Below are 26,759 nucleotides of genomic sequence, written 5' to 3'. Positions count from 1 at the left end.
TTCTTATGATTTACCAAAATAATTCAATTTTTAGGTCATTAGTTGTAAATGACTCTCTATAGAAAATGGGAATGAGGAATTCCACTGTTTTCTAATTAATTTTTTTTCTATTAGCGTACTATTTAACTAAGCAAAAATATAAATGTATTTTTTTGTGCTTTATTTACAAAGATATGATTTTTCAAAGTTACATTCATCAAATACCGCGCCAAATGACGGTAATCAGTGTGTCACTTTTCAGTAGTGACGTCATGAAACCGTTGGCGTTCTTACTTTCACTGACCTGGCAAGAATCTATGGAATATTGCTTTGATTACTTCATTTAGTTGATGGTAATTTGCTAATTTCTATGTTATGGTTGTTTTTACGAACGTTTCGATTTAGAAAAACCTAGAAAGTTGACATAATCTCTGGTTGAACTGTCAAATTATACTCTTTTTTTTATATGGTCAAAACGTTGCGGGGGCTTCAAAGCGGAAATACTACACGTAGATATAAGGAGTGACGTCATTATTTACGATTTTAAAATAAGTACTATTTTTAATATTTTTTATTTATTTTTGCGTGCGTTTTTAAAATATTTCATCCTACTCTAAAATTTTTAAATATTCACGTGTACACGAAAACATTTTTAAAATTTAATTTCGGGTTGGGCTGGAATTCCTCATTGGGTCGCGGTAGTGGGTGGTTTGAACCTCGGACCTCTGATCCAGCAAGTCAGCAACACTAGCCACGTGACCATAACTCGATTCATGTTCTATTGTATTTTCCGGTCTACGAAAATGAGCTTTTTTTTATCAATGCAGGCTTGTATAAAGATCGGTATAATATCTACTTACTGTACCGAGTTAGTCTTCGGTACAACCGTAACATATTTGAGTATAGCCTACACAATGCGAATATTTTCACAGTACGGGTAACCGAAATTGTTCCTGGTAACAGGGTCCAATTATTCTGGATAAATGTACAATTAACTCCTGGATAAATACTCTTCGGAGTTGACTGTACATGCAAATATTTGGCCATTTGAACACTGTAGAGTGGTGTCTGTGTATTGTGTTCTACTAATATTGAAATAAACAAACAAGGAATAAACTACAACAATGGCCGCCACGGCATTTCACATCAGCAACAAGACAAGGTGGCGGCCAAACGAGTATGCGACACACGTCGCACGTTCCGTCTCTCTCTCCGTCTCACCGGAATAACAGCAAGAGAGCGCCAAAGAATGTCTGAAAGTTGTTATGACGGTTGAGTGCCTCAAACGGATCAGAGTGAATGTTCCCAAAGACCTGTGTGAATGACAAAACCTTTTGTTTTAGTATTGCCACGTGACAAATTATAATTTCCTCTTTTTTGCAACCTTCAATTTACCCCCCTTTATTTCATTAAGTACTGAAACAACCATTTTATAAATATAATTGATTTCAAGTACTACTATTCAATCCCATTTATTTATTTTTTAGTTAAATATTTTACAATCAATTACATAAACGAGCTTTTGAAAAAAAGTACTTATTTAAAATTAAAACTTTTTTTATGTCATTAATTTTTAGAGCATCTTTAAGCAAGTAATAACTAAGGGCCTTACTCATAAACTCGGTGTAAAGTTACACCTAAGTATAGTGGTATTATTCGTATGGAAATACCGTCCTTATTCTACCACTCTAATAAAGATGGTATTTATTTATACATTTATTGCAACAAAAAAAAATGCATACTTAATCTATATAAAACCAATTAATGTCAAATGAAAACTGAGTGTTCTCTGTTTATGATAGTCTCCATCTAACATGGCACAGCCTGTAAGTTTATGAGTAAGGCCCTAAATATTTTAACAGTACCTACCTTGTAAGACACTATTTATCAAAATTGTTTTTAACACAGACTCACTACATTTACATTATTACCAGACATGTAAACAATATAATTGATTTACTCTAGGATAATATTTGGACTAGGAATTTAAAGTATGTACTACTAAGTAATACATTTATGATTTTAAGAATAACTAAAGGTGTCAGTTACATGTTTATTTTTCTATGAAACTATTAACAGAAACAATTTGTAATTTAAATTTTGTAGACATCTAAAAACCTAATGTTGATTATAAATTTATCTATAATTCAGTAGTAATTAGTTAACAATAATAATGATAATTTTCCACAAATAATTAAAAAATGTTAAAACAATAGCCTGAAAGAAATCACATGTTTTAGATCAAATATGAGCCCATTGGAGGTGATGTGAACTAAATGACATTTTAAATTAATAAACTAATAAAACAATATAAAATAAATTTATTTTTGAAGCACTAACTTTGTAATTATAATTTATGATAAAATAAATAAAACAACTTTGTTTTTAACCACTAATTTTTTTTTTTTTTTTTCCAGCGACCGGTTTCAAAGCAAACAAGCTTCTTCGTCAAGGTTTACGTAACTAATGAATTGATTCCTTTTAAATTTTTATCATGTTTACTAAATACTACACGTGGACCCAATAGATCAAGTCGGTTTTTCCTTACACGGGTGGTAATTTGATATTGATAGACAGGAGAGGATAGTTTTAAAGATCGTATCCATCTCACTTCACACTATCCATTTTTACAAGAACAGCATGAGAAAAAGAATTGACTTTTTAGCCCACATGTTTCGATGTAATATTTAATAATTACTGTTAAAAGATAAAATGATACAATTCATTAGTTAAATATACTTTGATAAAGAAGCTCGTGTAGCTTTAAAGCCGGTCGGTAGAAAAAAAAAATGGTTAAAATCAAAGATATTTTATATTATTATAATGAATAATCACAAGTTAGAGCTTCAAATATAAATTGTTTGTGAAATAAACTCATTACAAAGTAGAAAATTTGAGAACAAAAGTTTTAGCAGTTAATTCAATTCACCCACAACGGACTTATTTTATTAAGACAATATTCTGTATATGGGTATGCAAAACTAGATAAAAAGTAATATTAAAACAAATTGATATCTTCGTACATAAATTCTGAAACTATGAGAATCCCCAAAGCCAGCAGAACATAAAAAAATTAAAGTCAAATAATTGTCGCGTTTTTGTCAAAATTTTCGAGTTTCAATTTCGAAATTCGCAATTAGTAAAATTTGCCAAATCTGCTTTCCTTCCATACTTTTACTTTTATTTGCTTTTTACATATCTTGATATTTTTATGTTTTTTCATTTTATATTTTTGTATTATTTAATTGAGTTATTATTTGGCATATTATTTATTACTCCTATTTCTAACTATGGTATAGAGTGAGTTTTTAGAAACCATATCTTAATTATCATTTTAATTAGGTATTTTTATGTATATTCTTTTTCTATTGATTTCAATGATACTATTTTCTTTTTTTCTTTAATACTACTTTATTTTACTATTATTTTGTTGATTTAAATAATAATAATAATAATAATCATGGTTTATTTACAAAAATAACAATTACTTTATCTACTACATGCACACTTGGGTAATATATTTATCTGTATCATGTCTAGTCTGCCTAACTAGGTACAACCTGTTTTAAGGCAGACATTTTTATGCAAAAATAAACATTATCATTACTACCTACTAGTTAATTTACTATACAAGAATGTATTTTGAGTAAATTTTCCGATTTTTCTAGACCTAAACCCAGTAACCATTTATTTACAAATTTATTAAATTGAATCCGGGTCATGGTTTCGCAATGTTTGGGTAACATATTGAATATTTTGGGGCCCAGAAACCTGAAATTTCTTTGCCCGAATTCAGAGTTTGTGATAGACCCCATGACACATCCTCTAGTTTGACTTATGGTAGTGTGGGAGTGTTCCTTTTGGGATTTGGTAGAATAATTTGCTTTCACAAACATTATTGATATTATTATTTTGTTTTGTTCTTCAATACAACTATATTTTAATATTATTTTGTTGATTTCCATGATATTATTGTTTTGTATATTTAATTATATACGAATCTAAATTTGTATAATTTATATTTTAACATTTATATTTGACAATATTTTTTACATTGTATGCTTTGGAATTTTATTATTCATTACTTATACCTTGTTTTTCTGGATTGTAATTCTACTGCATCACATGTCATAATAATTTAATCTTATTAATTTTACGATGTATTTTTTATTGTTTATTATTATGGCTTGACACGGGTACAGCCTAAAAAGCTTTAATAAGTTCATTCATATTTAAACGAGTGTAATTTTGAATGAATAAAAAAATAAAATTTCACCTTTTTGGCAAAAATGCAACAATTATTTGACTTTCAATTTTTTCCGTTGAACTGGCCCTAAAACCAGTTTGAAAGGGGAAATAATGATATAAATTGCGTTTTTTTTAAAAAAAAGGTTTTCATTTTGCAAACCCTACTTTCTATGGTCAAAAAAGGGGAGGTTAGTCAAAACATTTGGAGGTTAAAATAAAGCGATTACGGATTTACAATTTTTAAAATAAGGAATTTCAGTGACCTTTTCTTTTAATATTTATGCAGAAGTTTGTAAAGTTTTTTTATTTTATTTATGACTTTTTGAGTTTTGCGATTTTGAAATTCCTCCCGAAACTTTGAAATTACACCGCCCGCGGTTTTACAAGTTCGGGTCGGTAAATGTTTCTGAAATTTTAAAGTTGAACCCCGAAAAAACATGGCTAACCCGCAAAATTGTATAATTGCTTGGTTATTGTAAACATGTGGTCACAAAAGCTTGTGACATTGCAAAGAAGTTCATTTTAATCAAAACAATTTTCAATAATTTTTTCATTCGTTTTTGAGAATCTTTGCCATGCAACTAAATGCTTTAATTTTTGCCACGCGAAAGAAACATTTTTGTATCCGATTTCCGATAACACTGAACGTCCTCATTTTAGGTGGTAAATTCATAATTTAAATAATTAAATCTCCCCCTTCTTTCGCATGAGATTTTTCAGACAGTCTTAAATTATATTAGTAAAAAGGAAATAAAAAAAAAAACTCGTTAATTTTTTATAAAAATCATAAAAGATCATTTATAGAAAAAAAAACAATCAATTTTTGTATGTATCAAAATTCATTGATTCCAGTGCATTTAGTTCCTACTCGTGCATAGGGCACTGCATTGTAGGTGAAGGTAAGGTGATCAGTCTTACACCTTAGATGCCAGTCTAGGTATAGTGAAATATTGCAGTGAATTAATCACCTTTCAAATAAATTTTTCACTTTGACCTTGTCAGGGATCGAACCCGGGACCTCGAGGCAATTTACCCGCCGTTACATGTTTGTTAATAAATCAATGTTCATACGTGTATTAAAATGAAATATAAATAAGTTTAGAACATTTTAAGAGTAACCAGATTTCGTCACGACAGACATTGTCAAAAGTGGTCAAAATAATTAAGACTCAGTTAACTTATTATATATTTATGAATATAATAATGATGAGTAAGTGTTTGGGTGGAGTTGTGGACAGCATAGCATACCTGCATCCCAATGATGGCGTAGATGAAGAAAAGCATCGCAATGAGGAGACAGACGTACGGCAGTGCTTTGAAACTCTGGACGAATGTCCAGAGAAGGATGCGTATAGTGTACCCTTGTCTTAGAAGTTTTATGAGACGCGCTGCACGAAATAACCTCAGGAATCCCACATTGAATAAAGAATCGTGAGTCTGAAAATAATTAAAAATTAACATTAATATACTGGACTCTAGAACAGTTGAAACAATAGCATAAAAAATAATATGAATAACCTGGACTCTAGAGCAGTTAGAACAATAGCATTAAAAATTAACATGAATAAACTGGACTTTAGATTAGTTAGAATAAAAGCATCAGAAATTAACATTAATAAATTGGAGTCCAGAGCAGTTAGCACAAGATCATTAAAAATTAACATAAATAGCCCGGAGCAGTTAGAACAAAACCATTAAAATCTAACATTAATAAACTGGACCCTAGAGCAGTTAGCACAAGAGCATTAAAAATAAACATAAATAGACTGGACTCTAGAGCAGTTAGAACAAGAGCATTAAAAGCTAACATAAATAAACTGGACTCTAGAGCGCTTAAAACAAGAGCATTAAAAATTAACATAAATAAACTGGACTCTAGAGCAGTTAGAGCATGAGCATTAAAAATTAATATGAATAAACTGGACTCTAGAGCAGTTAGAATAAGAGCATTACAAACTAACATAAATAAACTGGACTCTAGAGCAGTTAGAGTAAGAGCATTAAAAAATAATATGAATAAACTGGACTCTAGAGCAGTTAGAACAAGAGCATTAAAAACTAACATAAATAAACTGGACTCTAGAGCAGTTAGAGTAAGAGCATTGAAAAATAATATGAATAAACTGGACTCTAGAGCAGTTAGAACAAGAGCATTAAAAACTAACATAAATAAACTGGACTCTAGAGCAGTTAGAGTAAGAGCATTGAAAAATAATATGAATAAACTGGACTCTAGAGCAGTTAGAACAAGAGCATTAAAACTAATAGATATTAATATATTGGATTTCGGAGCAGATAACATTAAGAGTCACTCGAGTGTTTGTTCTCATGTTGCAGAAATGAGAGTGAAATACAATTTTGAAAGAAGTAAAATGGAATAGTTATATGAACGCATGACATGCTAAGGGGTTTATTCTTTTGAAGCAGAGTAAAGTTTGACAGCACCACCTAGCGGTTGAAATTTGAAAAATTCAAGGTAGTCGCAGCACATGTGTCAGATCATTCGACGCACCCTATGGAGCAATAGCAAAACTTCGGAAGAAATGTGTCTACAACGAAAAATAAATATTACCTATTCATTTTTTTATCGATAGCCAGAAAACAAGTATCAACATGTCAGTGGAACTAACTTTGTAATACCCAGGTAGATAGAGATAGTAGAAAAGCCAAGTGTACCGTATCCATAGATACTGACGAATATAGCATTTGTAATCAAACGGTTTATGCTTCCTAAACAAGACCTGTAAAATTTGAAAAGTTTTCCAAGTAATTATAATATAAACACTTACGCCAATTTCTTGAATCAACGCGTCAATGATGCTCCCCAATACCGTCACAAAATCAAAAGTATTCCACGGATCTTTGAAGAAGTTCTGAAACATTTATTTGCAAATATTAACAAATCGCATAAAACATAATATTTTATCAATGTAAACACGCTCAGAGCTTACTACAAATAAAAAAATACTTTTGAAAGATAAAAAATTAAAAATAGAATGGGAAAATGAGTCTATCCAAAAAGAAGTTTATCTACTTTAAATTTATTGGAATTTATCTATGGAATTTTATGTTTAGCATAGAAGAGAAAATTATAAAGCACCCTTGGAATAAGAATAGGTCTTTCAGAATGCACGAATTTAAAAAAAAGTATACCATAAGCAAAAAATAATGTTTCAAGTATGCGATGGAATTGTGAGAATTCTCAAATATTTATTTTCCCTGTTTGATATGGTCAGATTCTAAAAATATAACATACTATATGTATAGTTTTGATGTTGTATTTGAAAACAAAATGGCTGCCTAAGAATAACTCAATATTAATATTACTGTTTTAAGAAACAGCAGTGAAACAAGCTTTGTAATTATTTTTGGTCTTTTACAAGATGACAGATTAAAAATTGTAACGATGTATATAACAATTAGAAATAAATACAGCAATGACTTTAATTGAACTAATAAGGAATTACAAGCTTTTAAAATATCTCTATTTTGCAGGAATCAAACCGAAGATCTCATCGGATGTAAAACTAATCATCTTTCCTTTATGTAATAAATGATGATTAGTATAGGCAGTAATTGGTCAACCAATGCAACACTATTTGATGCGATAAGAATGGTGATGATTAAAAACACGCGAAAAGAAAAAAAAATATTTCCAAGTGAGATTTTTTTTATAAAACTTTTTAAACATTATTTTACTGACTTACGGTATACCTACATTTTGAGGTTATTTTAATCTACAATTATAGAAAATATGGAGTACATTTATAAAACAATAAATCAAAAAAGGGATTTTAAAGGAATGTTAAAATAAAGCTGTCAAGATTTGCAAATAAATACGGGTAATGTTGTATGGTTTACAGGGAAAAGTATAAAAAGTCTAAATTTATAACCATTAAAGCTAATTCTACATACTTAAGTCTATTTAGGAAGTCTACTGAAATGTTAATCGGAGATAAAAATAGATTCTTATGTCACAATTCAAAAGGAAAAAATAAGGTCTAGAAGTATCTAGAAATCTACAGGAAAATTACTTTAGAACTGTCAAAATATTCATAAAAGAAGATGAAATAAAGTGGTATTAGTTAAATTTAATCATTTTACTTTGTTGTCATAAAATTAAAATTGTCTGTGTGAACATGTGTCATTCTGATAAAGCGACAAGATTCAGTAAATTAATTTTATAGAATTTTGATTCTATGACAACAATTAGCTTATTTTATTGTTAGAAGGCATTTTAATTTATGCATATATAAATATAGCTACAAATTTTTAAGTAGGAGACACAAAGATCTTTAATATAAAAAATACAACTGATATTGTATATATTCTAAAAAATCTCTTATGGTTTTGTAATCAAAAGTATTATGCCTTATTTCCTTTATTAGCCTGTTTTATGTTAAAAGGAAACATTGAAAACATGTCATTTTAAAAGAAATTAGAAGACACAAATAAAAATCACATTTGAAATTGAGATATATTTCAAAATATAAAAGAATAATAATCAATTGTTGCATTCATCTTTCGTGAGTTCTCTGAAATAGGCATCTTAATATGCTTACGTAGAAGCTTGGTACATATACATTTTGTAAACTATTCATATACACAATTATTAATTAAATAATTAAAAAATATATGAGTTGAATAAAATAATAAATGAGTGAAAACATTGGGGAGTTGTCTTAGTAATATTTTCAAATAAATAATTACTCAACACGAAACCATTCAACTTTTTCGTTTAACCATAAACAAATTATGCGGTATTTTTGAATGTCTGCTAAGGCAAAAAAAGGCTAACCGTATTTATGTAGGATTCTAAGATGTGTAAATTTAGGGGAATCCGCCGATTGTAATCACTATGGTACCTGTAACTTTTGATAAACAGGTGATATAAATAACTTGATTGTTTTTTTACAGATCAATCTCACTTTAAAACTGTTTTGATTAAAATTTTGAGAAGTTTCTATGCTTGTGTCAATGGATATCAAAATCGATAAAAACAATTTTTGGTAAAAAAAATATTAGGATTGCATAGGTAATTTATATCTAAAGTGGAAAAATTCAACGTTTTTCTATAGTAATTCAAATTTAAAATTAAATTTTATATAAAAATGTTTAATTTAAAAAACCAGCAATTTCCAATGTGGTTAATTAAAGTGGTGTATTTTTTCAATATGGCCGCAAGTTTGCATTTGACAGTATTTTGATTTCTCATTCTCATCATACAGTCAACTGAAGGTGTTAATCGTGGTAATGAGTAATACCACCTTAACATCAAGATACCGAAACAAATTTGAATTTTATCATAAAATCTTATGTTTGTGTTTTTGGTTCAATTGATTTTTCACCATTTCGGTGTAGGTACACAAGTCGTAAATTATAATTTATCTGTAAAATTAGCCGTCGAATTGCATCCTCCAATATTATTCATCATAATGTTATTATTATTTTTTACCACACAAAACAAAATTATTAGGTTGGGACTGTGAATTTACACCGTGGGGCTATCTTCATGTAGTAGAATCGTGCGAGTGTGCCCGATAACACATTGAGTTATGGGCCTACAACACACTCGACGAGTGGCATGGGAAGTAGCGAGGGAAGGAGACAGAGACGTAGTGTGGCAACATTACTCGTCATGCCACAAGTCATGCTCCTCGTCGTACCCACCGATCCCTATTTTGTCAGTTTTTGAGCGCGAGTCAAAGGACCGGCAATATGAGCGCGAGTGGCTGGCCACATAATCGCGCGGTCGCAGTACGCCTTGCTCACACAAAACGCACGCGTCATTTTTGATTGATGAATACTTCTTTGTATTACATTAATATAATTTGCCATACTAAAAATGCATAGCGCGCACGCTGCCACAGTTTCGTCGTTCATTGTATAGCAAAGACAAATGACAAGTGCGGAGCGTCGCAATTAATTGCGCGAGTAGAGCAGTGTGTGGGCGGAGAGAGCAACATCGGGCGAGAGGGTGGTAGCGCGAGGAGCATAGTGATGAGCAGCGCGATGAGCATAATGTGGCGAGGCTATTAAAAGTGTTAAAACACGTGTGTGCGGTCCACACAGTAAAAAGTGTGTGTGTTGCACGCTTTAACACACTGTGGTACAATTGTGCGCTACAGACATTGTGGTCTCATTGCTAATTTTTAAAGATTTTGAACATGAGATGTTGCAAAATTTTAAGTTAACAGCTGTATTTTGTTGATGCACTTTAGGCAACTTATTTGAAGCTCATAATTTTTTCCAACTTCTTTCTGCCATGATATGTAGACTTATTCACAATGAACTTTATATCATTAAAGTCGTGTAACTCAACATGTTATGTCAACAGATCACAAAATTAATTAGATATATCGCAACAGAATACACTTTAAATAGCATAGTTATGCTTCAGTTAAAAATGGTGCTCCTTCATTGGTCGTCATATGGTTTATTTCTTAGAGAAACTAGCATCTCTGGACAATACTCTCGAGATTCGGCATAATCCAGGAGTACGCGTTAAGTTAAACAAATATAATTAGCCTTTTTTCACCATTAGCAGATTAGAGACGAATGGAAAAGATTCTAGTACATTTGAAATTATTACAAAAGAAAATTAAAATTATTATTATATTAAAAATACAAAAGTCGATATCGATTGTAGAAATGCTATTTGATATGATCCATGTTTTTTAATAAAATTAGTTTGTTACAAAATTTAAACAAGAATGAAGCTTCTGACAAAACAGAAAAAAATATTCTCATATAGCGAGATAAAAAAATATACATTTGTGAAGTAAAATCAAATGATTTAAAGATTTTGCATAACAAATACTTTAATAGATATGAGAAAGTATAAGTTATTTAATAAATTGATTTAAAATCTCACCACTGTTTTACAATAAAACTTCGTGTGTTCAATTATAAATTATAAATTTTCTAAATTTTATTTGAATCTTGAAATAGGGGCACACATAAACATATTCTTATGTGTGTTTTAAAAATAACATTGTATGCATAACATTGTTTATAATATGGTTAAATTAAATCGTTGTTTTTTTTTGATATTTCATAGTCCCTGGACTGGCACCTGAAGCGTAAGACTGATCATTTTAACTTCATGCAAGAAAAATAATCAAGAAACGCTGCGATTAGTGTACCAATGCAGTGCCCTATGCACCACCAGGTGCAGAAATAATTACTCCTTTTTTTGTTTTTTAAATTTATTTCAACAGAGAGGGAAAATATTATTGAGAAGGGATTATGGAAGTCTAGGCATTTACAGGGCTTATGACCAGTCATTGGCTGATTTAAGTAGCCACTTTACACACTGTGTAACATTCACCATTCTGCCCATGTTTGAACATCCACATTTCCCGAACTCTCCCATCTGTTGACTTTTGTGAAATAAAAGAGCTGAAACCTTTATTATGCGGGTGAGATTCATCCGGCTGAACCAAATCACCTACTAGGCTACGCCTGAAAAAAAATTTCCAATTTGTATACTTCTTCTTTTACCAGGTAGTTAATTCAACAATGTTCGAGTTTGTCCAAATGCTTGCAGACTGGCTGGATTTACTCCATAGGGAGTTATTCATATTTAAATTTATTTCAACAGGGAGTTGAAATAAAAAACCTCTCTGTTGAAATAAATTTAAATATGAATAACTCCCTTGGGTAAAAATCCAGCCAGTCTACAAGCATTTGGACATACTCAAACATTGTTGAATAATTACTACAACTAACATCAATATCTTTTTGTATCTTTCTCCACGATGTTACAAATAAAATTAAAGTTATCATAATATTATATGAATGCATTATGACTCGTCTATTTGTAGCATTGATGGAGAAAGATAAAAAGATGTGTTTTAGCGGTTTAAAAAATCCCGATTTTTAAGTTACCTAGCTGTAATAATTACCCAATAACAATAACAGACGCATAATTTTTCTACCTGTCTTATAGAGCTACATGCTTGTGTAAAGAGAGGGAAAATGTTCTATAATTAATTCATTATGAATATTTGAGAGAAACAGTGATTTTTTTCCTTGTGACATAATGCACAAATATTATAATTTTTTAGTTATTTTTCTCTTTGGATTGTTTTACACAAATCAAGATTTTCTTCGAGAGGATTCACTTTATCAAATAGTCATTTCATACTCGAGATCTCATGGTGAAATAATTAAAAATAAGGAAGTTTAGTGTTACGATAAATATGATGTTTTCTTGTACGGCAATTCTTAAACATAAAAAAAACTTATTGTTAATGATGGGGGTCGACGCTAAATAAGTTTCCAATGTCACTGCGACCTGTACAGATCTATTGTGACGGGTCCCGTGAGTTGATTCACGCCCAAGCCAAGCCCAGGGTCTTCGAACAGCTCAAATATCTATTGCTAAATCTCCTCCTCGAAGCTCAGGTTTGTTCAAATATCGGGCTGTAAGGTAGGGGGCGAGCACTCTCAAACCCTCAGATTTAACCGGTGGTCTACCAAAGAGGTGGCTTCTTTTGTGATAGAAAGAATCACATTCACAGCAAACAAATATTTACTCTCAATCATTTTATATTACTTTACTTTTCAGATGTCCGAATTGAGAGTGAAAGGTTTACCGGGATGGTATAGTCAAGAACTTGATAAAATAAAAACCAATTAAATAAGTGTATTTAAACTCATTGAAATAACATATTATAGACTCCTTTACTCAGTAGCACATTGTAAAAAAAACTTTCAGATGAAAATAATTCAAATCTGTTACTATTACGTAATTTTTAATTCTCTGTTGTATAAATACATTTTTATGATAAAGATGCCAGTTTCAAAGATGTCGTGGAAGCGATGAAATTAGTCTCCGATTATTTAAATTTTGTGGATTTAAGTATCACGACAGGAGCCGTGGTGCAGTTGGTTAGACGGCGACTGTGAAACTGATGTCGCGGGTTCGATTCCGCCAGTTACATCTTTTTATTTTAATTAAGATTTGTTTTCAATTAGTCTGGGTGTTGCGGTGTATTTTTCATAATTTCCATCCATATTCTCTCTTTCTCATCTGCTGAAAAGCCTCAAAAATAAAAGCTTAGTGAGTTTTTTAAAAAGTTGATTAAAAACTTGTCTATTATTTTTGTAATAAATTAAAACAAAACATGATAATTTGGAGAATCGGAGAAGGACCTTATATGCATTTTCAAAACACTCAATGCTAAAATGCATCTTTTCTCCTGGAACTGGACATAGCAGAAAGGCTAATACCCATGTGCGGGAAAAGAATCCTGCAGTTCTTTGGGCCTATTTCCAGGGGAAACTCTGATAGCTTGGAGAAAACTATTCTCCTGGGAAGTGAGAAGGGAGAAGGTCGCGTGGACGTCAACCGACAAGATGGAGCGGCACAGTCGCTGAGTTATCAGAATCATCACTGACGGATGCCTATAGAAGTGCGCAAGACCGTTCCAGGTGGAGGGAGACTGTCCACAGACGTGCCATGCCTGGAGTCAGGCGTAATCACCATCCTCAGACATGAGGCGCGGATTGAAGAGAAAGAGAATGCTAAAAGCGATGTCCCATCTCTGTTGAAATCGTTTTTTTTCATGTTCCCAACCACGTCACCAGAAGTCCAAATCTGCTATTGATCAAATCTTCTAAGAGCAACTTTTGTTTTTTGTTTTTTGTTTTGATTCAATATCCAGAATGTGTAGATTAATCAATTCGTCACACAACTCGGAGTTCTTAGGGATAAATCTTCTGGCGTTTTGTAGATCTCTTCGTCATTAACACAGTTTTGATCGCGTTTATATATTGATATTTCATCTAACCATTATTTTGTTGCCCTTGTTTACCTTTGCCACATAGTTTTATGTTCTTTTGTTCAGTTTCTTGAGCATAATATGTTTTTTCAACTGTTGTAATTGGTTTAGGTAATATGTATAATATTACATATATAATTGAACGTAGTCATGCAGAAAGCAGCCAGTCCACAATTTCGGAAAAATGAGATATTGATGTTATTGGGTGCAGTAAGGTCGATTCTATGTTATGCTAAAAACAGCCAGACTACTTTCATATAAAAAAACTGTATAAATCACCTCCGGAAAAAGGTGTCGATCACAAAAACGGCATTTCTCAATTCGCAGAAAACACCCACAAAACTAGAAAAAGAGATGGAACTTTAAAAATCTTTTAAACTTAAAAAAAACTTATGAATTCATTGTTTATCGTTTGTTAAAGTCAAAAACATTTAAACTATCGTGTAGATTTTATAATTCACTTTTTTTTATAAAATGGCTATTATCTCAGTTTCACTTTTCTATGGCTGGCTGCTTTCTGTATAACTACGTTCAATTTGTCGGCCTCGTGGTGGAATCACCAGCGCGTTTGCCTGCCATGCGAGAGGTCTCGGATTCGATTCCCGACATAATTGATACGAAATATTGATTTAAAAGGGTGTTTTCACACTAGAATAATTTAGTCCCTGGACTGGCACTTAAAGCGTAAGACTGATCATCTTACCTTCACGTAACAAAAATGATCAAGATACGCTGCGATTGGTGTATCAATGCAGTGCCCTATGCACCATTAGATGTGGAAAGGGAATAATGATGATGATATAGTGAATAATTTGACACAGTTAATTTTTCTTTAGAAAAATCCAGTGAAAAAATTGAATACTGTGATTTTGTCAAATATTTCATTTTGTAACGGATGACGCTGTGTTTGTAACGAGTTCCCATAGAAAAAGTACAGATTTGCAGAACACTAAACTTCCTTATGGTCGATATTATGGTAGGGGATTAAATGAAATGAAAGATGTTTGTTTGGTAACAAAATGTCCGTGTCTGTGGTGCAGCGTTACCTTGCATCCAAATGCCACCAGCTTCAGTACTGTCTCAATCAGGAATAGTAGAGTAAAGGCTAGGTTCATGTAGGACAGCGTGTCGATGAGAAGGAATGGAGCTTCGTGGAACTAACGACGCAGACGGCAAAGGGGAGTGAAAAATGGCACCACGCATTATTAGACGGAAAGATAAACAGGTGTAAATAACCTAGTTGTTCTACGACCCACAAATCGAAGATTGCGATGCGTAAAACTTTCAAAGGCAAGGAAAAAATGTATCTTTATGCCTTACAATCAAGCTAACATGTCAGAAGATCTTTTATTGAACAAAAATGCGTTTGAATACTAATAAAAAACTTTTGAAAAATAAAGAACGTTTGAATAACACTTTTAACAAAATGCTTGTCAAAGGTTGAACGCATTGAATTAAGAGTAGTCCAGAAACCGCATACGCGCATCAAACAGAAGGCGACTAAACTACTCTAAACATAGTAGTTTTACATTTTGACTTATTAGTTTCTTTGTAGACGTCGCTTAGTACGCAACTCCCGATTCGAATTCAACTATGCCGAACAGGATGGGATCACATTTCATGTGTAATTTGCAAATGCATGTGTAAGTAGCAAATGCATTACTTAAAAATTGATTTATTTTTCCATCTGTCAGATTTTCGAAGAAAATAAAATTTACATTTTATTAGTGTTGCTAGGGTAGTGATTTCTTTTTACACTTCTTTGCTCATCTAATGAGAGAACAAATGCAAATTGGACCTCGGATTAAACTACTCTGTGGTGGACATTTGACAGACATTATCTTTAAAATATCAAATATTATTTAACGTGATATAAAAATATCCGTTTTATGTAAAATAAAATTTGTTTTATATTGTAAGTTCAAAGTTCATTAATTCAATTACTCTTATGAAATGACCATTTACTTATCTACTCTGTTGTATCAAGCAATGTTTCCGTGTGCACAATAAAATTTTGGAGAAGTTAACTAATTGCTTTTGTTTATATTTTTTTCCATCTGGCAATATTACGCGGCGACTTCACGAATGCGCGCGTCGAAAGTATGATTCTACGCTCTGGACTATTCTTAATTTTGTGGTTGAATGTTTCTGTTGTCAATACTAATTAATTTTATAAATTATTATAAAGTAAAAAAAAATCAAACTGAAATTTGATAAAAAAAAAACAAATAACAATATTTCCTTTAGCCCGCTCCTGTCTAATTTGATGAAAACAAGCGCAAATAATTGAATTTCAACCCCCCTCACCCCTTACTCTATACCTCCAAAAACACAAAATACAACTTGACATAAAGACTTTCCTATATATATCTCCATAGGTATTAGATTTATGTAAGTGCTTTTAAAATTGTAAAATAACATAATATTAATTTTAAATTAAACCTTAAAACGTAGTAATTCAGAAACCGGCCGGTAATTAAATAAATAATAAGCGGTTAAAAACTAAGTGTTTTTATTTTAATTATAAAAAAACATCCGATGTTTGACAACTAACTAGGCCAGAAAAAATAGAGACACATTTAGGGATACCGGCGATTAAAAGCTAACTCACCGCTTTTAAATTTGGTTGGTATGGGAGTAAATAAATTAAAAAATGAACTTACGAATCACTGAAAGGGTTTTAGATAATCTGACATAGCATTGTGTAATCGATTAGATACATCTTTTGACGAGTTTCATTTTTAAAGGAATTATAGCATTTGATAAAAGAAAATTTGAAGAATGCATTCGAAAACATTTTTTCTTGGCCTTTTAAAAAAATTACAAATGTGAGATTATCAGATTAAGATGCGCAGTTGCCATTTTCCAGATTTGAAACCATAACAATAACAATTTGAGATGATATTTATATCTGGTGTGTAGTACCTCATTTATGTTTTTTGTATTATGTTATTTACCGGTAACATTTAAAAACAAACATGCAACAAATCTTTATTAAAAAAGTAACTGGTAACAAAACTACACAAGAATAAATCATATTGTAGTTCATATTAAGCATAGTGAATGAATTTTTTCAAAGAAACAGAAGAACGAGTAAAATATATTTTTAAAATTTGAATATGGAAAAAAACGGAAGTGTACGAATAGGAATCAATTTACAGTCTCGTAAGTATGTCCAAATAATTTTCGACTGAACAGATGTCACCTATTTTGGGCCCCAGCGAAGTGTAGCAATAGGGTATTTTCAAATATCGGGAATTATCAAAAATAAAGTATTTAAAGCGGATATTTAAGGCTCTGATGATATAACCATAAATGCATAAAAAACTAGATTTAATTTACAATTTTTGCAAGGTAACGCGTCGTTTACCCACAGGGCATGAAACGACTCGTCTCCAGGTTGTTCAAAATAAGCATTGCACCATTAAAAAAAATAAGAAAACAAAAATACCATTGGCATCATTATTTTTTGATAATTAAAAAAAATTATTAAAAACTGCTCTCTCTTTCTAAGACTCTATTTTTTCCGTGGAGGAAAATAGGTGTTATGCATAGTTGGGCGTTTGGTTTTCACTGAATAAATATCCGATCCCCAGACACCTTTTATGCATTTACTATTTGTCTAGAAGAATTTATGTTACACTGGAAGAGTTAGTGTTTCATAAAAATGACGCAGTAAAATTTGGCCAAGACGATTATTGTTACATGAAAATTTACCAGCTTATAAAAGAAGAAAACTACTGAAATTGAATGTTAATTAATAAAAATGTTTCTTTATTACCAATATTACTTTTTTAACCACTGAAAAAGCATGCAACATAATTCAATTTTGTGTCTTTGATTTGACGAGGGGGTAATTATGGGGGTTAATTTTTAGAATGCCAGATTTTACTCAAAATAAGTCGGGCATTAAAAAATACTCCTAAATAACCATTTGCATAGTGCTGAAAGTGCACAAGTCAGTCGGAGAAATTTATTTAATTAATTTCATCACAGCTTCATTGCTTTGAAGAAATATTAGGTTTCTAATGATTTACGCAAATGTTTAAATTTTGAAGGGCCATTTTCATTCAACGTGTTGTAAATAAGTCTCAATTAGAAAATGGGAGTCGAGTTGTGGTAGAGTGAGGTTCGAACCTCGGACCTCTGATCCGTGAATCCATGACACTAGTGGCTAGTCACAGGGAATTTGATGATTCAAAACACGTTGAAATAGCTTGAGAATGCCATCTTTGATTGTCAAAACCTTAGCCAATGTTTCAAACAAAATATCGACGGCATAAAGGCAAAATAAGTAATGCGCTATGAGGTGAATTTTTAGAGGGAGAGAAAAATTAAGATTCTTCAAAATGAAAAATTAGTAAGTATAACCTTTTTTATTTTGAATAAATTAAAAAAAAATACAACGTAAGACAGTCTCTGTGGTGGATCCAGGTTCGATTCCCGGTGAGACCGCAACAGTCAAATGTGATTTTTCTCAACCCTGGGTGTTCTGTGTTTTCACCACTATGATTGGGCCTCTTGGCCTGTTGAGGGAAAAATTTAGTAATAATAAGACAGGTTTTAATGTAAAACAATAAGGTTATATAGGATAAAAAATAAAAACAAGATTTTAGAGTGACGTTAAAAAACATTTCGTTTTATGAACGTCGTACAAGGCGGTTTTTTATGTATGTGCCAAAATTAACATTCGATATCCATGGGTCATATAACACAGGCTCAAATTCTGTGAAAAGTGTCATATATTCGTATATGATTCCATTTTGGCTATATCAGTCGCGTATTAGGCATTAGCCTTTTACCATTGATATGTAAACATACATTTGTTTATATTTTGTTTAGTGCTTACACACAAAACAAGTCACTTGAAGGATCGGAGAAGGATCAATCGTAATGTTACATTTGATGAAAATGCTACCAAGGTAAAATTACCAATATTGTTATTAAAACAAGTGTGATTGACATGCAAATTTGTGACAGGTTCAATCGTCAAATCAAAAGCACAAAAAAGAAAACAAGATGTGCAAACCCATGCAAATACGCAAATGTGTACACAAAACAATGTAACAGATACAGTCATATAAATATACATTGATCTTTATTAAATTTTGTGTTTTAAAATGAGACTTATCGTAAAAAGAAAGATAAGTTTTAAATAAAATGTAGAAAAGAAAGCTAGTTCCTTAGACATTTTAAGTGTAGAATACTGAACTTTGTTAAAGAAGTTTTAAATTGTCAGATTCAAATTGTAAGGAAAGGCTGAAGAACCAGCGTAAGAAGAAGACATATCTGCTGGCTTAAAAGTAGCACACCTCAAAATGCCCAAAACAGAGTTTTTAGATGCAAAAAGAAATTGGTAACAGAATTACTACTTTTCCAGCAATTTTGAAATGATTTTCAGTGTTGAAATAAATTTAAAAATAGTGTTGGACACAAAAGAGCCCAAATGCACTGTATGTATTTCGTTATTTACATAAAATATTGTAAAAAAAGTTCGTAAAAGTAGGTAATCAACAAACATTACAACTTATCAAAGAGTTTATTTTTTTGATGAAAATTACAAACATAAAATTCACCATGCGACATGCAAGCTTTATTAAATACTGAAAATTATGTTTGTTAAATTCAATACTAACATTTATTTGAATAACGAAATAGATATAAGTTAGTTGCTGACTACAAATGTTACATAAGCTCTCAAGATTTCCGTATTCTCCGCAGCTTTTACGGATATCATTTTCATTATCAGTTTGTAAATGAAAGATAAATGTTTTGAAAAACATTTAAGAGAAAGAAAAAAAAACATCATATGCTTGATTTTCCATACGATATTGAGATGGAAATTTCTAAGAGATTTCAACAATTGAAAAATCATTTTTTTAAACAATGCCATGTGAAAAAATACAAACAAAAATAATGTAAGAGACCTCACAAGGAAAACCTATTTAAGGTTCAAAATTTAATTTACGTTGTTCAGATGTTACTTAAATATTTTTAAATTTCTTTTTCTTAGAAGTTGGGGTCAGAATTATATTAGCTTCTGACGTCACTGCGATCTGTGAAAATCTATCATGACGTGTCCCCTTGAATAGTTCTTGCTCTTTAAGCCCGGGTCTTTAAAAGCCTGGCTACCGTGTGATAGGTGAGAAATTTTATTTTGCTAAATCTCCCCCTTCAAGCCCTGATTCATAAAGTAGTGAGCTACGAACATTCTCTGGGTTGGTATTCTGAAGAGATCGCTCTGTTAGCGTGTATTTAGTACGTAAATACGCCTTAAAATGCTCTTTTTACGCGCGCTTTTGCGTTCAGAATACTACCCCAGGTTTAACTAGTTATTGAGTTGTATGCTAATATTCTTCAGCCAGATTTGGATTTATTTTTTAAAACATTTTTCGCTAATTAATGCCTCTTTTAAATAAGAATTTTCAACTAATTAAAACTACATAAATATGAGTATTTTACATACAGTTTTATACAAATAAATATATATTTTTAAACATCATAAAAAGATATGAAATAAAATGCAGTAAAACTCCGTTTATCCGAACTTCGGTCCACAGGATTGCAAAATATCAGGATCGTTATCATAAAATAAAAGAGTTGTAATCAATAAAAAGAGCGCCGATGGCTGGCGAGTTTCTTCATCTAAGCACTTTGATGGACATGATTACGTTAGTTTTTTATGTGATAACGTCTGGCACTCATTAACCCGGATAGTAGGAGTTTTACTGTATACTTCTATGTTAATATATTTCAAAATCATGCGGAAACGATACGATTGAAAACATGCAAAAGCATGCACATGCAACATGCGACTGTGAGTTGGCATGCAGTACACATATATGCCGAATGCAGAGTCATGCAATAGTGAAACACAAAACATAACACGTTATAAGCCATGCTAAGCTCACATCGTGCCTAGTGCAATAGTCTACAGGGCACATGCGAGGACACAGTACTACAGTAGAAATTATCGTAAGACAGAGTCAAAGGGCATCCATTCTCTGTAATAATCTAAATAAGCAACGGAAGTAAGAGATTTGCCAATGTTTTACTATTTAATTTTTTTCAGACAATTTTTTTTACCAGATCTAAAGGTTACGTTTTAAGATCATGTTGGGGTCATCGCTGTTGATCCAGAATATTTTCCCGATTTCATAATAGTAATTAATAGGTCGTGATGAACAAAATACGCAGCAGCGTTGGGAGGATCATTACCGCGCTTCTTCTACAGCTAAAATCACTAAAATGTTTTTTCCAACGCTGGCTGATGCAGCAAACTTCCGTCATCATCACCAAAACACTTTCAAAACGACCCAAATTTTTACCGGACACGGAGCTATGAGAAGTTACCTATATAGGTTTAAATGAAGGAATGATGACTATTGTCCATGCGATGATATTTCTTCACAGAGTATCGAACATCTGTTATTTCAGTGCCCATTTTTCAGTTTGCAGCGCCATAATCTTGAAGCAGAATGCAGGAAAGATGGGATATCCTTAACAGATATCCACACTGTAGTTCAAAGTAGTTATCACGCGCCATTGTTCTTGAACTTTGCAACAATGGTGATTGGACTCATAAAGGTAATAAACCAAATTCAGTGATCGAACATCCAATTTCCAAGACAAACAAGAGAGATTTTTTCCGAGTACCTTTGCCTTGTACATGACACGTAAGGCTACTAAATACAGGGGTCCAAATATATATTAAAAAAATGAAAATAAATTGGTCGTGATTATTAAATGATACGCGATGAAGATTACTCACAAGAAATTTATTTTTCACTGATGGTAAGAAAAATTAAACGCAGTTATATAAAAAGCAGTCAATCAAACAACAATTTTGAAAAAAATAGATTTATTGTCAACCATTGGAAAATCTTTTACGTTCTCATTGTAATCGAGTCCGGTAGTTTAAAAATCTCGAACCTTCAATTGAATTACGATAATTTTAATTCTAAAACATCTTGTCCAATCATAAGAAAACATATTTTTTATAATAGCCTATTTGTATTCGATAATATTTTTAAGATAGATAAGAAAAATCACTATTTAAAGAAAACCAAAACGTCATTGCACTAGTTTTTCTCATGTTTTACTTAACAGAAAACAATATGGAGCTTTGATGACACAAATAGCTTTGAATAATGATTTTTCTTAACACATTTATTGATTTTAAATGTGAATAAAAAAAAATAATCTCATATTGACAGTATAAAGGCTAAATGGCCAAGTGGATTTGACAGGAGTCAAATAAAGAAACAAAAAGAAAAATGAGGAAAACATTATTTTGAATCAATTTCAAAGCGAGTGAGACAATATTATGTAAAACTGCGTACGGTAAACACGAAAAACAAATTTTACTGCAAATCTGAATGACTTTTTAAAAAAATACAAGGGTTGATTAAAACGTTGTACCGCTGACCTATTTCAAAGCGGATGAGTTTTTTTTCTCTCATTAATTTTCAACGTAGTCGAATTTCCATTGCTTCTTGGTAGAAAGTTTGTCTGACTGGCTGCGCCATATTTAATATGTTTATTGCACATTTACTAGGTTGCCGCGTTACATTTACTAACCCAAATGTGAATGTTGCAACTATACTACTGTGGGTACAATCTTTTTTCTCTCCGGCCCGATGAACTCCTGGACTGTCATCGAATGTAGACGCGATCTTGATACTCACAGCGCGATCGCTAATAAGTTATTTCAGATATCTATAAGGTATTCCATCCACTGTGTCGTTTTATCGCCTGCATCAATAATCAAGTAAACGGCAAGTGCCTAGTTGAACACAGGACATCTGATTGAGCCTGCCGCGATAGAAGTTCGATCAATAAAGTCGGAAGAATTTCATTACAAGGTGGGTAATTGCATTCATTTGTATTGGGGTTCGGTGGAACAGTATGTAAAGATAACGCAATTGCAACTACAAATCCGTAAACCAGCGAACCTTTTTGAGAACAGCTGGTAGATCAAATGAATATGGGTGTTTTTAATCGATGCAAACTCAGCTTCGTAAAAAGCACCCATTGATATTAATGCATTTTATGCTGGAGCATAAGTGGTGGCGTATAGATGCGTGGTTATCAGGGGTTGGACAAATATTCTACCAGGAAATTATAGAAATGCCAAAGCATCGCTGAGAAGTGCATACAAGTCCAGTGGAACTAAGTAAAAAAATAAGGCGCAACCACTTTTACTTATCCATTTTGAAATAGGTCGGGGTTGTAGCATATCAATCAACACTCGTAAGTCTAATAATGTGTGATATAAATCTGTTGATTTTATGAACGTCGTACAAGAGGGTTTTCAATGTACACGCCAAAATTTATGTTCGGTATCCATGCGCGTTGACTTATACGATGCACATTAAAATTCCGAGAAAAGTGGCATATTTTTATAACTCAATTTCAGCTATAGTCACTAGCCTTTCTCCGTCAATATCTTCATTCTCCATACTTGATACCCAGATATTCATACCAATCATTGAGTTTGTTGGAGGTTATACTTTTTATAATTTTAAACATGCTTTCATGCACCCATCTGAATATCTAGGTATGGCAATGCCAAGCAAATTTGTTCATCTTGTGGGTTGCTTAAAATAACTCTTTTCATGCAACTTGTTTTCCCTATTTAGACAAAAATATACTTTAAGATAAGTTTTTGATGCAATCGCTCTTTAGTAAAAAGTAATTAGACACAACAATAAATAATATTATGAAAATTTTAAAAAATACTTTGAGCAGGATTCATCAAACTTTGTGGGCATTATTTTAAAGTCATTTTTGTTTTCAATTTACATCATTATAGTAAATAGTTTACCCTGAAGATGGCCCCTACAAAGGTAACCGAAACGTTTGAACGAAACTAACCTATACAAGATCATAAAAAAAAGATGATACATATTTACCCAAAATACTGTTAACCCTTTTAAATTTTTTTTTTTTTTAATATCAACATTACAATATTTTACTTGTACGCCGCTGGCTCAGAAAATATGTGCGTGGCGGTGTTGGGTCAAATTAGACCCACTTTTAAATATCGCATTTTGGGCATTTTTGTCAGTTTTATTATGTTGTTCTTTCATCACAATATGCTCTGAATCATGAAAAGATGCTTAGTAAAGTTTTGTGTTAAATTTTTCATGATTTAGTTAAGGAAAATGAGGTATAAAAAATACTTTTTACATAACTGATCATTTACAATGAGTCTAATCGGACCCATCTCCGGTAGGTATAAGTTAATAAATCAAAGTTGTCCGGTGTGTGTTTCGTATTTTAGCATGCATTTTCTTATGATTGGACTCGATGCATAATTCTCCGATCATAAAAAGAAACAAATATATCAAAAACTACAGGGGTTTGTATGTTTCAAAGTATTTTCATTCAGAAGAAAAGAAAGGGAAGGCGGTATATGGATGAAACTTTGAGGGGGAATGTATGACTGACAGATAAATATGTATAAAATAAATAAAATATATGATTAAAGGTTTAGCTAAAATATTATACAAGTAAAATGATTATAACTTACCGTTTTCTTAATACTAGTTCACATATGGATGGAATTTTCAACCGAGACTGATGAGTGTCGAATAATTATAGAACATTGTTCCGTTGGTATAAATCTTATGCATTTTAGCAAAAATCACACAATAGAATCATTACAAAATCTTGCATATTTACATTGCCATAAAATATACAATCATAGAACCAAAGCTCTTTACAAATCCTTTCGTATCACTTCTATCTCTAATACGGTATTTTCACAAATCCGGAAAACATTGAAAATATGGGTGGATTTTTACGTTTCTAATGGTATAACTATCAATTAATAAAAAAAAATAGTTTACGGGCAAATACAAAACAGCTTCGGCTAAGGGCGCTTCTCGCAAACATTGCGTACAAGTATGGTGAGGTAACGTAATACGTGCCGTTTGTCCCATCGGGACTGAAACGTCTCATTTTCAGATAATTAAAAATATTCATATTTTAATGTAATGTAGAAAAATTATAAGACGTCTCACGGAAAAAAATAATAATACTGTTACCATCGAAATTTTTTACAATGAATAAAAATAATTATTTTTAAAAAATGTTTTAAAAAATACTATAATTGTAAAGACCCCCATAATATTTTTTATTTTTTTAATTGATCAAAATATTTCAATGTTGGTGGCCATTTTTAACGAGTTGGAAATGGAAATCAAGTTGGAGTAGAGTGGGGTTTGAACCTCGGACCCCTGATCCGTGAGTCCGCAGCACTAGCCATGGGACTACAATCAGAATCATTATATTGTTAATGTATCATTTTCAAATTATTCAAAACACAACAAAGATATACGACAGACTTAATAGTTTCTAAGTCTGTTATAGCTTCCTGTATGATATTACTGGCTAAAATATCTGTTGTTAATTTTGTTTAAAAAAATAAATCAATTTAAGTTTTACTTTAATGCAATAAATTGTTAAAATGAAATAAGCAAACTACAATTGAACTTTTCTGCAAAACGGCGACTGCCAACTTTAACAGAAAAAAAGACATATAAAGGGATAGACGATTTGATAGAACTTCTTATCTAAGAAGATCTTTTCACAGCCATTCAAATTTGCTGTCGTCTGAATTGACAAGCTGTAGAAAGCAATGACTATTTTGTAATGCGATCCGAAACATCAGGAAATAGAACAAACGACACACGGCATAATAACCTAAAAATAATATTCTGAATTTTGATAGGAACGGGAGTACACAATAAAAATTTGTGTGTTTTGAACATAGAATTAAGAATAGTCCAGAAGGAGCGTAGAATCATATTTGATTACATCGAAATGTGTCCGAAAATCCCCCCACTATGCCCCACTTTCTCCGCGCGATGTCGCCGGATAATGTTGCACGATGGGAAAAAATATAATCATAACACAAATGGTAAGGTAAAAAAAGCAATCTGTTAATTACTCTAAAATTTTATTGTGCATGCGGAAATATTGATTGACACAACATAGTAGATAAGTAAAGGGTCATCAATAAGAGTAATTGAATAAATGAACTTTAAACTTACAATATAAAAAAAAAATATTTTACATAAAACTGATATTTTTATAACACGTTAAATAATATGTTACGTTTTAAAGATAATGTCAGTCAAATGTCCACAACAGAGTTGCTTAATCCGAGGTCCAATTTTCATTCGTTCTCTCATTAGATGAGCAAAGTAGGGTAAAAAAAACACTACCCTGGCAACACTAAAAAAAAGTTCATTTTATTTCTTCAACAATCTGACAGATGGAAAAATGCATTTGCTACTTACACATTATTTGCGTATTACACATGAAATGTGATATCATCCTGTTTCTTTAAGATCCTAGTAGTATTTTTACACTTTAAAAGGACACAACACGGCATAATTGAATCTAAATCAGTAGTTGCGTACTGAGCGACGTCTACAAATAAACTAATGGGTCGAAAATTAAACCTACTCATTTATGAGTAGTTTAGTCGCCTTCTGTTTTATGTGCGTATGCGGTTTCTGGACTATTCTTAATTCTATGATTTTGAACTAACACCCAGCCAAAAAGGTGCTAGAGTATTTTAATTAATAACTCTTATTCGAATGAGTACGGGTGGAGGATTGATCGATTCATGTAGGGATTTTCCTTTATAGTTTTTAAATGAGAAAGCAGAGAACTTTCTCGGAACTGTTAGATTTACCTATGTTTATATGCAGACCCAAAGGTCTGGGGTTG

At 31.7% G+C, this 26,759-nt stretch overlaps 1 protein-coding gene across 1 annotated transcript in view; it reads right to left on the bottom strand.

Moving 5' to 3' along the window:
• The window catches only part of LOC148280848 (voltage-dependent calcium channel type A subunit alpha-1-like), a gene marked incomplete at its 3' end in the record, with an annotated part of 161,573 nt that overhangs the window by 33,666 nt on the left and 101,148 nt on the right, over positions 1-26,759 (bottom strand). Inside the window, exons 25-27 of the mRNA XM_088227692.1 lie at positions 15,062-15,172; positions 7,013-7,100; positions 5,476-5,702 (exon numbers count right to left, since the gene is read on the bottom strand). Of these exons, the coding sequence (XP_088083818.1) occupies positions 5,476-5,702; positions 7,013-7,100; positions 15,062-15,172 (426 nt within the window). The remainder of the gene's footprint in view (positions 1-5,475; positions 5,703-7,012; positions 7,101-15,061; positions 15,173-26,759) is intronic.

The sequence above is a fragment of the Micrasema longulum genome, unplaced genomic scaffold, assembly GCF_059751315.1.
Source record: "Micrasema longulum isolate JH-2025_06_02 unplaced genomic scaffold, ASM5975131v1 h1tg000526l, whole genome shotgun sequence".
In the NCBI taxonomy this organism is placed as follows: Eukaryota; Metazoa; Arthropoda; class Insecta; order Trichoptera; family Brachycentridae; genus Micrasema; species Micrasema longulum.
The sequence above is the reverse complement of the archived record's forward strand: the minus strand, read 5'-3'. Positions and strand labels throughout refer to the sequence as shown.